The following is a 13547-nucleotide window of genomic DNA, read 5'->3' on the forward strand; positions in this document are numbered from 1 at the left end:
ACTAAGTAAGGGCAACACAGTCCATTCCTCACACAAAAAATGTAGTTACTTGGAAAACAGGTAAAGAAAGGAAGTTAAGAACCAGAGTACAGGAGTTCCTGTTGTGGCGCAGCAGAAAGAAATCCAACTAGGAACCATGAGATTTTGGGTTTGATCCCTGGCCTTGCTCAGTGGGTTAAGGATCCGGCGTTGCGGAGTTCCCGTCGTGGCGCAGTGGTTAACGAATCCGACTAGGAACCATGAGGTTGCGGGTTCCGTCCCTGCCCTTGCTCAGTGGGTTAAGGATCTGGCGTTGCTGTGAGCTGTGGTGTAGTTTGCAGACGCGGCACGGATCTCACGTTGCTGTGGCTCTGGCGTAGGCCAGTGGCTACAGCTCCGATTCGATCCCTAGCCTGGGAACCTCCACATGCCGCGGGAGTGGCCCAAAGAAATAGCAAAAAGACAAAAAAAAAAAAAAAGGATCCAGCGTTGCCATGAGCTGTGATGTCTAGGTTGCAGATGCGGCTTGGATCTGGCATTGCTGTGGCTGTGCATAGGCTGGCAGCTACAGCTCTGATTCGACCACTAGCCTCCATATGCTGTGGGAGCAGCCATTAAAAAAAAAAAAAAAAAAAAAAGAACCAGAGTACACACTAAAGTGTGCATTGACAAACACAGCAGTACAATTAGAGAAGGGAGAGGGAAAAAACGTAGTACTGTGATAGAGATTAGTAATAAAAAAAAAAAAAGTAGGACTTTTAAAAATTGGAGTTGCAGTTCCCAACTTGGTGCAGCGGAAACAAATCCAACCTGGAACCATGAGGATGAGGAACCATGAGGATACCTGGTCTCACTCAATGGGTTAAGGATCCTGCGTTGTGGTGAGCTGTGGTGTAGGTCGCAGAGGCGCCTCTGATGGTGCTGTGGCTGTGGTATATGTCGGCAGCTGTAGCTCCGATTAGACCCCTAGCCTGGGAACCTCCATATGCCACGGGGGTGGCCCTAAAAAGCAATAAATAAATAAATAAATGAACAGTTACAAAGTGTTAATTTCAGGTGTACAGCAAAGTGATTCAGTTTTACATATAGATACATTCACTCTTTTTCAGATCCTTCTTCCAATGGGTTATTACCAAAAAAAGAAAAAAAAGTGAAGCAAGTTTTGCACAGGAGTAGAATTCTGGTCGCTGTATATGGTTATACTACGAGTAGGCAGAAACGTGCCGCTAGTCTTTGAGGCTATCACATTTATATCCAATGTGGTGGTGACTAATCCTTGACTGTCCCAATACGGACAACGCTAAGTGTCTTCTGCCCCATCGATGCCCTTCCTCACGTAAAGTATCGGTCACCTCCTGCCAGTGGACTTGCAATCCCGCAAAGGCAGGGCGAGAGGGTGCAGGCTCTGCCTACTAGAAACTATAGTGTCTTCTCCCGGCGCCGCCTTCCGCTGACCCTCTTCCTGTTGGTCGGCGTTGGCGAGCTGGGGAGCCAATGAGGCCGCAGTAACGTGGCAGCCACCCACGAGCCCGCGTCCCTGCTAGCCCAGTCGGCGAGCCGAGCTCCGCCCCCCAGGGGGACCTACCATCTGGCGCCGACTCAGAGGGGGGAAATGGGGCCCTCCTCCGCTTGGAGGCCGGTAGGAACCCCTGTCTCCCCCCGGCTGCTCTGGGTGGCGGCGCCGGGGCCCACGCCGCTCCGCCCCGCCCCTTCCGGCCTCAGCAGCCCTGTAGCGCTCGCTTTTCCCGGTGGATGCTGCGCTTCTTGGAGCGGAACATGAAGGTGCTCTTCGTCGCCGCCGTAGTCGTGGGCTCGGTCCTCTTCCTGCTGTTGCCTGGACCTTCCACGGCAGATGAGAAGAAGAAGGGACCCAAAGTCACTGTCAAGGTCCGCCCTCCCCTCTCCAGACCTGCCTGCCGAGGCCCGCCCTTCGCCGCCTGGGTTCCGGCCTTGGCGCCGCTAGTCACATGTGTCCGAGGCGTTTACGGCCCCGGAGCTCAGGCCTGGGCGTCCTTGGCTTTGGCTCTGCCCCCTCTCTAGTCTCTCTGCTGTGCTTCTTGGCGCCTGAGCGGTCCTCGCTTATTCAGACCAGAGATTGACCTGAACCCTCCCCGTTAGCCTGGCCCTGGCCCAGGCTTTGCCACCCATGATGCCCAGCTGGGCTGGCACTGAAGACTCAGAGCCGTTTATGCACTGCTGGAGAAATGGTGAAAGATTACGTCTGCCAAATTGCCAGTCCTTTATCTACTCAGGTCCAGTTGTAGCCACTTCCAATTACAAGGCACATTTGTGTAGTTTTAAACCTGAGGGGTGTGCTTAGGCTCCCCTCCTTAGGGTTTTTGATGTTAAATTTTATCATCTGGGCCCATTATTTATTTAGAGCAAAGGTTGTTAATCTGTAGTCTAAGGAGATTGTCAACAAACTAAACGTAAATTTTCATGGGATTTTTGTTGCTACCAAAGTCATATTTAGAAACACTGCTCCTAAAATATGGCTGTTTTCTCTCCCATCCTCTGGGTAGCTTCTTGGGTCCCCCTTCCCTAGCAAGGCCCCTTCAAAGAGGCCAAGTTCAAAATGGTATTTTTTCTTCAGGTTTACTTTGACCTGCGAATTGGAGATGAAGATATAGGCCGGGTGGTCATCGGTCTCTTTGGAAAGACAGTTCCAAAAACGGTGGATAATTTTGTGGCCTTGGCTACAGGAGAGGTAAGTGGCTAGAGTGGAGGTAGCCAAGCTCAAAAGAAGTGAAATTGGCATATAGGGCTGGCAGCAAACTGACTTCCCCATCCATAACAGTGACAGAGTACCAGCTGTGCCCTCTGGCACAGGGAACCCACTATTACTATATCTATTGGGTTTTTTAATTAATTTATTTATTTTTTACTTATTAGGGCTGCACCTGCGGCAAATGGAAGTTCCGGGGCTAGGGGTCTAGTTGGAGCTACAGCTGCTGGCCTATACCACAACCACAGCAATGCCAAACCGATCCTCATATGTGACCTGTGCTGCAGCTTGCAGCAACGCCAAATCCTTAACCCACTGAGCAAGGCTAGGGATTGAATCCACATCCTCATGGATACTAGTCCAGTTCATAACATGCTGACCCACAATGGTAACTCCTCTACTGAATTTTTTAAACTGAATCCAGAATTAGGATTATTATTTTCTTTTTTTTTAAGAAAAGTTTTCATCTTTGAGACATCATGGTAACCAAAGAAAACATCTATGGAAACTAGTCTGTAGCTTCTGCACCAGAGTAAGGGGCTCAGAGCTTTCCAGGTTTTAATGAAATGAATGTCCTTCCTATATAAGAAAGTTTCTGTTTTGGAGTTCCTGGTGGCTCAGCAGGTTAAGGATCCGGAGTCGTCACAGGTGTGGTGCAGGTTCCATCCCTAACCTGGGAACTTTGGCATGCCGCTGGCATGGCCCAAAAAATAAAAAAGAGCTTGTATTTCAACTTTCCATTGGTTAGTAGGTAACTGGGTTTTTTCTCTTTTTTTGGTCTTTTTTTTGCCTTTTCTAGGGCCGCTCCCGCAGCATATGGAGGTTCCCAGGCTAGAGGTCTAATCAGAGCTGTAGCTGCCAGCCTACGCCAGAGCCACAGCAACGTGGGATCCGAGCCGAGTCTGCAACCTACACCACAGTTCATGGCAACACCAGATCCTTAACCCACTGAGCAAGGCCAGGGGTCAAACCCGCGACTTCATGGTTCCTGGTCGGATTTGTTAACCACTGAGCCGCGACGGGAACTCCGGTAACTTTTTTTTTGTCAGTTTTCTTGCATCATCTGTTCCTATGATTAGATGTGGGAAAATGTGGAGGCATTCTGTGAAGTAGAATTGTGTATAAAGTCTGGGAATTTGTCTAAAGGCAGAGGACTGTGTGGTCTCAGCCTTTCCTGGATCTGTGTATGCCACACCTGGCCTGTGGTAACTGCTCACCCACTAGCATGTTGAGTCTGCCAGCAGGGGTTTCTCTTCTGTGAGCAGGAGTTGTTGGCTGCGTTCCTGCAGGGCCTGTTTAATGTCTGCTTGGTATACCTCGTGCCTCCTCCTAACTTCCTCATCCCTTTTTCTAGAAAGGGTTTGGCTACAAGAACAGCAAATTCCATCGTGTCATCAAGGACTTCATGATCCAGGGTGGAGACTTCACCCGGGGAGATGGCACTGGAGGTAACCCCAGGTCCTGGGCAGAGGGGTCTGTCGGTGCAGCGCCCAAGGTGCAAGGGCCAGCTGTGTTGGGTAGACAAGGCCTCTCTTCCTTCCCCAGCTCCAGAGGTAGATCTGTCACCTGCACAGAGACATCTGCACCCTTCTTTGTATAGGGAACTCAGTACAAAGAAGAGGGAGGAATGGGGTCAGGTAAACAAAAGAGGGGCTCGCTCAGCTGGCAGACCTGCTGATTGAGGCCTATTGCCTCTGTGGCTTTTCTCAAAGCACCTCCTGGGGGGAGGGGAGCAAAGTGAAACATCTATGTAGGTGATTCCAGGTCAGGCACGCGAAGCCTGTGTGGATGAACTTGAAAGCCCCAGCGAGGGTGGGAGAAGTTGCTTCCCTGGGCAGGCGGTCTCTTACCAGGGACCGCTTGGCAAGGGTTGGCAGTCCCACCTCTGTGTTACTTGTTCAGTAGGATGGACAGACACCATGGCTCACCCACACATTTCCCCACACTGGCGCACAGCCTGCCCTTCCCTTAGGCCACAGCTTTAGCTCACCCCATCCGTGAACGTTGACTGAACGTTGGTAGGTGCTGAGGGGATAAAAATCAGCGGGACAGACAAATCCCGTTCAATTCCAGCACCTGGCAAGTCACAAATGGGCTGTAACACAGATTTCAGAGATCAGGCCCTGTCCTCAAGTTGTTTATTATCTGGGTGGGAAGAATTAGGAGAAAACACTCTGAAAGCTGCATAATAGCAGATGCAAATCACAGCCAGCTGGGCGGGGAGGACAAAGCCTACACAATCCATAGCACTGTGTTCATGGCATCGGACCTGGGTGTGATCACTGTCTGCCACCTTGTTGCTTTGTGACCTCAAGCAAATGCGTCCTCTGAAGCTGTTTCCTCTTCTGTAAAGTAAGAGTGGTGAGAGTTGTGGGTGCTGGGAGGGCGAGGTGCAGTGTTGAGCGTGTGGTGTCCAGCGTGTGGTCACTAAGGGCAGCCATCCTCGAGGTGCTGACAGGCACAGGTGATCAGGAAATGGCCTTATGAATGTGACGGCAGATTGGATGGGGTCCTGGCGGGGGAGAATTTGAATGGGCAAGGAAGAGGTAGTATTAAGGTGTGAGCTCAGCTCTGTGGCAGGAGTTTGACCAAAGGTGGGCTCAGGAAGATGGGAGTCGAGCTCACACCAAGAGCCCAGGGTGGCAGCTCGTGGCCAGGCCAGGGACCCAGGGCTCTGTGAGGATCTGCTGAAGACCCGAGTGCAGTGCCCTTTGAGGGAACATAACGTGGCAGATTCAGGAGGTGGAGGCAGTGGCAGCAGACTGGCAGGGCGTTGGTGCAGCTGTCCCTGGGGAGGGCAACCCCGGCCTGAACTCTGGGGAAGGATACCAGAGCCCACCTTCGTTTGAATTCTAGATCAGGTGCCTTTAGCCTCTGTACCTCGGTTTCTTCAGCTTTGAAATGGGTCTCAGCTCCTGCCTCCTAGGGTGACTTTTTCTGTGTGGCACATGCTTGGACCACTCCTCTGGCTCACTGTTCACACTTCAGCGTTAGTCATTAATGCAGTGAGGGGAAAAAAGGATGAATGGGAAAAAAATGAAGGTGAGGACAGCTAACAGCATGCAGAGGAAAAATGTCAACTGAAGTATGGGGGGGAAAGATGACGGAGTACCTTGCGATTGGTTGGTTTTAGGGCTGCACCTGCGGCATATGGAGGTTCCCAGACTAGGGGTTGAATTGGAGCTACAGCTGCTGGCCTACGCCACAGCCACGCCAGACCCTTAACCCACTGAGCGGGGTCAGGGATCAAACCTGCACCCTCATGGATATTAGTCAGATTCCTTTCCACTTGGGCCGTGATGGGAACTCCCAAAGTATGTTGAGAGTTTAAAACAAAGAGCTAGCCTGTATCTTGGGAAAGTGACTGGAGCTAAGGGTGTGGATTGGGGGGTTTTGTGGATACCAGCAGTCATTTGAGATATTTACAAAGAGGATTCTCATGCCCACCGGGGAGGCTTCTGGACAGCACCCCAGCCAGGAGTCCTTGCCCTGCAGTGGGAGAACCCGGTTGATCCCTGGTATGGGCGTGAATGTCAAACGATTCTTGGTTTTCCGTCTTCCCCCTTCCTGCACGATCAGAACTATCTCCCTGGAGATAGTCTAGGACAGCTTCCCAACCGAGTTCCATCTAATGGGAAGCACAAGGTGAAAATTCGTGTGTTGAGGAGGGAAGTTTGCAAATAAGCTTGAAAGGTGTCCGGTAGAACAAAATGAAAATTAACTTCTTTGTTGCTGGGCTCCTCGGGGCCTCTGGTGCACAACGTGACTCTCTAGGAGAGGACGGGAACTATGAAGGGTGCAGCATTTCTCCTGGCACCGGCTTTGGGACCTTAGGTTGGGATCTGAGACTGGATCGGTCTGCTCCCGGCTCCCTCTGTCACCTACCCGGGCCCCAGACCCTCCACAGCAGACACGGTCCACACACTCAAAATCACCTTTTATTTTTGGTTCCTTCTTTGATCAGAGGCTCTTGACTTTCCAAAATTCAAGGGTGGCCCCTCCCCATGTACCCTCTCTCTGCTTTGGAGCTTCCTCTGTATCTTTTGTGCTCTTAGGGAGAAAAGCTGATCAGCAGGCCTCTCAGGCCCCCACTGCAGATAGTTAAAATCTGCCGTATTTGAAAGCTATAAAACATTCCCACAGTAATCGGCATGTGAGCTGTGGACTAAATCCCTCTCCCACTGCCCCCCTCCCCCCGGTCTTTCCCCTGGTGGGCTGTCAGCATGGCTTGGCTCCAAGCCAGCGGGCGGGAAGGGAACTCTTGCCTGTCCTTGTACTCATGTGGGCCTGGCTGGCCACGGAGGACAAGTCAAAGCCTCTGGAATCCTCACCCCCAGGGAACTGCTTTGTTTGGGCTGCCCCAGCTCCCCTGACCTAGTCTATCTTCGCAGGTAAGAGCATCTATGGTGAACGCTTTCCCGACGAGAACTTCAAGCTGAAACACTATGGGCCCGGCTGGGTGAGCATGGCCAACGCGGGCAAAGACACCAATGGCTCCCAGTTCTTCATCACAACGGTCAAGACAGCCTGGTTAGATGGCAAGCATGTGGTGTTCGGCAAAGTTCTCGAGGGCATGGTGAGTTTGGAGACAGGGGCTAAGGCTGGGCCATGCTCACCAGGGACCCGACAGACCCCAGGGCAGGGGATGCATATATTTTTAGCTCTTTCCCATTAGGGAACCACAGATGCAGCCCCGTGTTTATTTCCACAAACCTGGGGGTGATGGAAAGCAGCCTACTTCTCTATGCCCCCAAGTTCCGAATCCTTCCAGGTCCCAGGCAGAGGTTCAGCGAGGTGGCACAATTACGGAACTCAGTCATGTCCTGGCACCACCTTAAGTGTACAGGGCACAGCCAAGCATGCTGTCCCTGCCAAGCCACTTGGTACCCACTCCCCAGCCACCCTCTTCCTCCTCCTCACCCTTAGTCCAACCTGGGTGGTACCCCAGGTGGCCCTCAGCCCTCCCCTACCGTACACTGGGGCCCGTCTCCGCTGCGCGGCAGACCCCTTGACACTCTGCCTTCCTCCCCAGGAGGTAGTTCGCAAGGTGGAGAGCACCAAGACAGATGGTCGGGACAAGCCCCTGAAGGATGTGACAATCGCAGACTGTGGCAAGATCGAGGTGGAGAAGCCCTTTGCCATCGCCAAGGAGTAGGACCCCCGGGCACCTCTTCCCTTTGAGCGACTGTCTGTGCAGCCCTGTTGCCCTCCTGGAGGTGAAGACAGTGCTGGGCGCCACAGGGCTCCATGCCGCTCTGGCCCGAGTGCCAGCATCCGTCGGAGCGGACCCCTCCCCTCACATTCCACGGCCGGAGGGCCCGGTTTTGTAACAAACTCCTGTCAACACTGACCAATTAAAAAAAGGTGGTTTTTTATAACCTGCGTATGGGCTGGGTTCTGCCCCCCCCCAAGTCTAAACCCAGCACCTCTCCCCAGGTGCTACACACAAAACGTCAAGCAGGAGCTTTGCTTCTAAAACTTTGCCAGCTCCTGTGCCTCAACCTTGCATGTCCCCTCCCCTGCTCCCGATAGAGGTGAAGAAATACACCTGTAACCTTCTCCCTTTCCTCTATTGTCCCCGCCCTGGCCCCTGGGTTCTAAGATGCAGGAGTTCTACGCCCCAGCTACCCGTGCAGCTCAGTGCTGAGCCTGGAGGGGTGGTGAGTTCTGGATCCAAGCCAAGGGCAACACAGCCTATGTCCCTTTCACAGGACTGAGGCACATGACTGTCCTGGCAGGTGGCCTAAGGGCCTCTGGGCTGGTCAGGGCGTCAGTGGCACTGGAGCAGGGTGACAGGCATCCTCTGGCTCGGTTTTAGCTGTGCTGGTGCTGAAGCCGTAGAGGCCCTGGAGCACGCCATTCACCACCATGTCAGGCAGAGGCCCTGGGACAGGAGGAAGAGGGTAGGGGCTTTAGGGCAAGAGGAGGTGTGGGGTGGGCCTGGCCTCAGGCCTGCAGCTCCCTGAGCTGCCCATAGGCTCAGCCTCCCTCAGAACAGGAGTGCCCCGCCAAGGCAGCGGTTAGCAGCTGGCCACCCAAAACAAGGCCTTGGCATTCCCAGTTCACATTCTGGTCACATCTTGGTAAAATAAAGCCAAGCTGGTGAGGAATGGAGACCAGGGGAGCCAACCTTATTTCACCAAGTTTGCTCCCTGGATGAGAATATAAAGCAGGAAGCAGGGCAGTGTGGCCCCAAAGGTGTCCAGGAGGGAGATGCTGCCTGGGGGTCCTGGGAACTGAGAAATGCTCCCCCCTCACTCCCACCCTCGAGCCTCAGTCCAGAATGTGGATTACAGGTCAGAGGCACTGCCTCACCTGGGGGGGGGATGCAAATGTAAGGGTCCACGCAGAAGCTGATGACTGGCCTGTGGCACAGCTGTGAGCTAAAAGGAAAAGAGGTCATGAGCAGTGCAGGGGTAGGTGGAACAAAGCCTCAGAGTAAGGACTGAGATCACCAAGGACCCACCAAGGAAAAGTGGCAAGTGGGAGTTCCCGATGTGGCACATCGGGTTAAGGAGCCAGTATTGTCTCTGCAGTAGCAAGAGTTCACAGCCAGACACAGCAGTGATAGGTCTCAAAAAAAAAAAAGGAAAATGGGAAGTAGGACATCCCCTAGCACATGGCCACGAGAGGGCAGCAGAAGCCCAGTGCCAACAGGGTGTTTGACTTGCCTGCTGTTGTCAGGCAGGAGCTGCCCCAGGGTGCTGAAAAGGAGAGAGGCTGTGAGCTGCCTGAGGGAGGAAGGCAGGGTGAACCTGCGGAAGCCCAGAACCTCACCTCCCAGGGGACCACTGCTATTTGTAACAAGCTCAGTTCCGGAGGCAGCTGGTGTAACCAACACTCTCCAGAAAACAGCCCCTCCACCAGGGTCATGAAAGCCAACAAGGGAGGTCATGTCTCAAAGAGGAAAAACCAGGCCTGGCAGATGTGAGAGGGAAAAGGGCTCGGCCTCTAGAGCCTTTCCTCACCCGCTGGCTGCAGAGAGCCCCTGTCCCCCCAACTCTGAGGCTCCTCTCATGCCAAGCCATGGTCCCTAGAGGTGCTCACCCCCAGCTGCTGGCCTTGGGGTCTGTGGGGAAGTGCCGAAGACTCAGGAATTCCAGTAGTTCCTTGGGCACATCCTGGTTCAAGTATAGGATGCCCTGGAGAAGAGAACAGAGAAAACCCGTAATCAGACTCTGCCGTGTCATGTGTGCAGCCTGGTGCAAAATGAAAACGTGGGGGGCCTTCCAAAATGATAAAGAATTTCTGTGGTTGCCGAGGGGGAGGGAGTGGGATGGACTGGGAATTTGGGGTTAATAGAGGCAAAGTTGCTTTTTTTTGTTTGTTTTTTTCGTCTTTTTTGCCATTTCTTGGGCCGCTCCCGCGGCATATGGAGGTTCCCAGGCTAGGGGTCTAATCGGAACTGTAGCTGCCAGCCTACGCCAGAACCATAGCAACGCTGGATCCGAGCTGCGTCTGCAACCTACACTACAGCTCACAGCAAAGCCGGATCGTTAACCCAGTGAGCAAGGGCAGGGACCGAACCCGCAACCTCATGGTTCCTAGTCGGATTCATTAACCACTGCGCCACGAAGGGAACTCCCCAAAGTTGCTTTTGGAGTGGATAAGCAATGAGATCCTGCTGTATAGCACAATGAACGATATCTAGTCACTTGTGATGGAACATGATGAAGGACAATGTGAGAAAAAGAATATATACATATATATGTGTGTGAGAGAGAGAGTCTGGGTCACCTTGCTGTACAGTAGAAACTGACAGACCACCCTAAATCAACTATAATGGGAAAAAAAAATTTTTTTTTTGTCTTTTTGCCATTTCTTGGGCCGCTCCGGCAGCATATGGAGGTTCCCAGGCTAGGGGTCTAATCGGAGCTGTAGCTACCAGCCTACGCCAGAGCCACAGCAACGCGGGATCCGAGCCGCGTCTGTGACCCACACCACAGCTCACGGCAAAGCCGGATCCTTAACCCACTGAGCAAGGGCAGGGATGGAACCCGCAACCTCATGGTTCCTAGTCGGATTCATTAACCACTGCGCCACGACGGGAACTCCGGAAAAACATTTTAAAAAGTATTTCTGGACAGTGAGAGTAGAGCATTAAACCAAGCTTGGGGCCCTCCCAAACACTGGCCCTGGATGACTACACAGCTTGGCTCATGAAGCCAGCCTGGCCTGTAATGTCGCATAACCATGTGGGAAAGGAGAGGGAGGATCTCCACCCTATATCAGGAGGGCAGCACAGGATCTCACCCTGGAGATGAGAACTAGCTTTCATTTAACTGGGACCACCTGCCTCCTGATTACCTCACTCAGTCCTACCAATTCACAGGTATGTTTGGACCCATTACTGTTTGGAAATTTGAAGTAGTAAATAGCAGGCCCCAAGAGTTCCCACTGTGGCCCAATTAGGTTAATAATCCAGCATTATCTCTACAGTGGCTCTGGAGGCTGCTGATGCGCAGCTTTGATCCCAGTCTGGCACAGTGGGTTAAGTATTCAGCATTGCTGCAGCTGTGGCTCGGAACTTCCATATGCCACAGGTGTGCCCAACACACAAAAACAAACAAACAAAATGCCCCAAATGTGGGATCCTTCACCCCATGCCCCGCACCTCTGCATGCAGCAGGCTGGGGGGCAACAGAGAGAGACGCACGCACACCTGGATATAGGCCTCCAAGCCCTGCCGCCGCTGCTCCAATCCTCTGGTCCTCCAGTTGGGCAGGCGTTTCGAGGGGAAGTCGGGAACTCTGTATAGTTTCTTGATCTGCCAGGTTACCGAGGTGCGATCACAGCATCCCGACCCAGCCCTCATGCTCATTTCATCCTAGCCAAGACCCCTTTCCAGTCCTCCCCGCCATGCCTGCACTCCCAAACTTCAGGCTCTATCCTGAGACATACCCGCGTGGTGAATGGTGGATGGGACAAGGGCGAGAGGCGCCCCAACCTGACCCTTCACCCCCAAAACGCCCGACAGCGGGCTGGCTGCGCCAGGGCACGGACAACAGAGGCTGGGACCTGCCCCTTTGCGCCCATCCCGCAGCCCGCAGGGGTCTTCAGGGCCTGGGGCGATAATGGGGATGGCAGAGACTGGGGCCTGCCAGCTCGTCTGCCCGCCTCCCAGAGGGTGGGCAGGAGCTGGGCGGGGTCGGTCGGTCGGTTGCTGCCTCACCCGCTTGTGCAGCGCGTGGAACTCGCTGTAGCGCCTCTGCACGGTATGTCTGCGCCCGCGGCACAGCACCTCCACTCGGAACACCTGGCGGGCGCGGGCAGGCAGCCGGGTGCGCATGAGGCCGACGGGAGGGCGCCGCTGGACCCTTGCCCGGCCACTCGCCCACCCTCCGCCCTCAAAGGCACAAAGCGGCGGGAGCGCTCCGCTCTTCAGGGACCCTCCCACGCTCGCACACACTCGGGGACTCGGCTCCATGCGGTGAGCCCCTCAAGGGCCAGGACCACTGTCCGCGGGGCTGGCAAATCCGAGCGGCCCGGAGACCCTTACGAAGCTGCCCTCGACAGCCTGGCCCGCTGCGTTCGGACGCCCGAGCCCCAGGAGCGGGGTCCCCTTGCGTTCGGCGCAGGGAAATCTGGCGGGTCCCTGTACCCCTTCCCATCCAGTGCTCCCGCTCACCATGTGCCCTCTATCGGGGCTCTGCCGGGTCCCCTCGGCCTCGGGTCCCACAGAAGGGATGTGAACCTGCAGCATCCGCGCGCTGATTGCCGCCGGAACTCTCTCGGGGCGGACTGGAGACCCCAGTGTGGCTGGCCCCGCCCCCACGTTAGCCCCGCCCCGGGCGTTCCCTCCTGCCTCCGGGTCCTGCCGGGGGCTGATTAGACCAGGTCCGGGGTGGGGGCGACGGGAGGCTAGAGCCGCTCCCTGAGCCTAGTTGGGCCGCAGGGCGTGGGGACTCTTCGACAGAGAGTCATCCGTTTAGTACTATGTCCACACTCGCTGAGCGCCCACTGATGACCAGGAATGGGGGCAAGCCAAAATTTCACCTGCTCTTGAGCCGCAGGAAGGGCTAGGGCCCGTGGACGGCTGGACAAGGAGGGAGCCAGGGCACAGACCAACCAGGGACATTTCTTGGCGTTCCTCACATCCTTCCCCGGGGTCAGGCTGCCCCCCTTCCAATCCACTTTACTCCAACTTCAGCCTATACCCCGGGAGCGTGCTGGGGTAAAGTTGGTCGCACTCTGGCTTTGATGTTCCCCGCCCCAGCACTCATAGGCCCACTCCATTCTTTCATTTTAAAAATCCGTTCCTCCATTCATTCGTCTTTTAGCCCAAGCTGCATCAGGTCGGGGAGAGGCAGTTTAGGGACCAAATTCAAGGAAATTCAGACACCTTGCATTTCCCCAATTGTGGAAAGCACAGTAGGCCTGTGCGCATTGCAAAATCTGGATAATATGCTTCCCTCAGGAGAGGGCATGAAAATTGAGATGATTCCTGCTAAGCCCTCAGCAAAGCAGATGCTGAGAAAAATCGCAGTTTGTGGGCCTGTCCTGGAGACATTGTTGGGTGGTGTTGGTGTACAGGACAACCTGGTAGGGAGAGGGACTGTGGGAGGTGGCGCCGGGCTGATGTTGCCCACTCTTCTGACAGAGCTGTTGTGAATATGCGGCAGGATTTAATCCAGAACTCTCACCTCCTGAGAGGGGCCTCTGCCCCCATCCCTCAGCCACAGCTACCCCTGCCCTGGCTATGGCCATAAGGGAGCTGTTTCATCCAGCATAGGCCTCCACTCCACTGACTCCTCTATGGTGGGAAGGAAGAAGCAGAGCACCTGAGAAGTTGGGGTTGGGGGATACCAAGTCAGTCCCTCCCCTGCTAGTGCAGAGGTGCTTC

At 54.4% G+C, this 13547-nt stretch overlaps 2 protein-coding genes across 4 annotated transcripts; one reads left to right on the forward strand and one right to left on the reverse strand.

Moving 5' to 3' along the window:
* PPIB (peptidylprolyl isomerase B) lies at nucleotides 1590-8082 on the forward strand. Its single transcript, XM_021093880.1, has 5 exons — nucleotides 1590-1866; nucleotides 2573-2686; nucleotides 4059-4152; nucleotides 7096-7280; nucleotides 7737-8082. Exons 1-5 carry the CDS (start codon nucleotides 1732-1734, stop codon nucleotides 7857-7859), a joined length of 651 nt encoding a protein of 216 aa, XP_020949539.1. The 5' UTR covers nucleotides 1590-1731; the 3' UTR covers nucleotides 7860-8082.
* SNX22 (sorting nexin 22) lies at nucleotides 6625-12488 on the reverse strand. Of its 3 annotated transcripts, XM_021093889.1 has the most exons (7): nucleotides 12333-12483; nucleotides 11877-11960; nucleotides 11367-11471; nucleotides 9752-9846; nucleotides 9376-9408; nucleotides 9020-9087; nucleotides 8182-8588 (listed from the first exon to the last, which is right to left on the reverse strand). In XM_021093889.1, exons 1-7 carry the CDS (start codon nucleotides 12405-12407, stop codon nucleotides 8467-8469), a joined length of 582 nt encoding a protein of 193 aa, XP_020949548.1. In that variant the 5' UTR covers nucleotides 12408-12483; the 3' UTR covers nucleotides 8182-8466. The 3 variants fall into 3 exon arrangements, with proteins under 3 accessions (XP_020949554.1, XP_020949548.1, XP_020949563.1); XM_021093895.1 differs by lacking the exon at nucleotides 9376-9408 and having other exon boundaries at nucleotides 6625-8588; XM_021093904.1 differs by lacking the exon at nucleotides 11877-11960 and having other exon boundaries at nucleotides 12333-12488.

Source organism: Sus scrofa, chromosome 1 (genome assembly GCF_000003025.6).
Source record: "Sus scrofa isolate TJ Tabasco breed Duroc chromosome 1, Sscrofa11.1, whole genome shotgun sequence".
In the NCBI taxonomy this organism is placed as follows: domain Eukaryota; kingdom Metazoa; phylum Chordata; class Mammalia; order Artiodactyla; family Suidae; genus Sus; species Sus scrofa.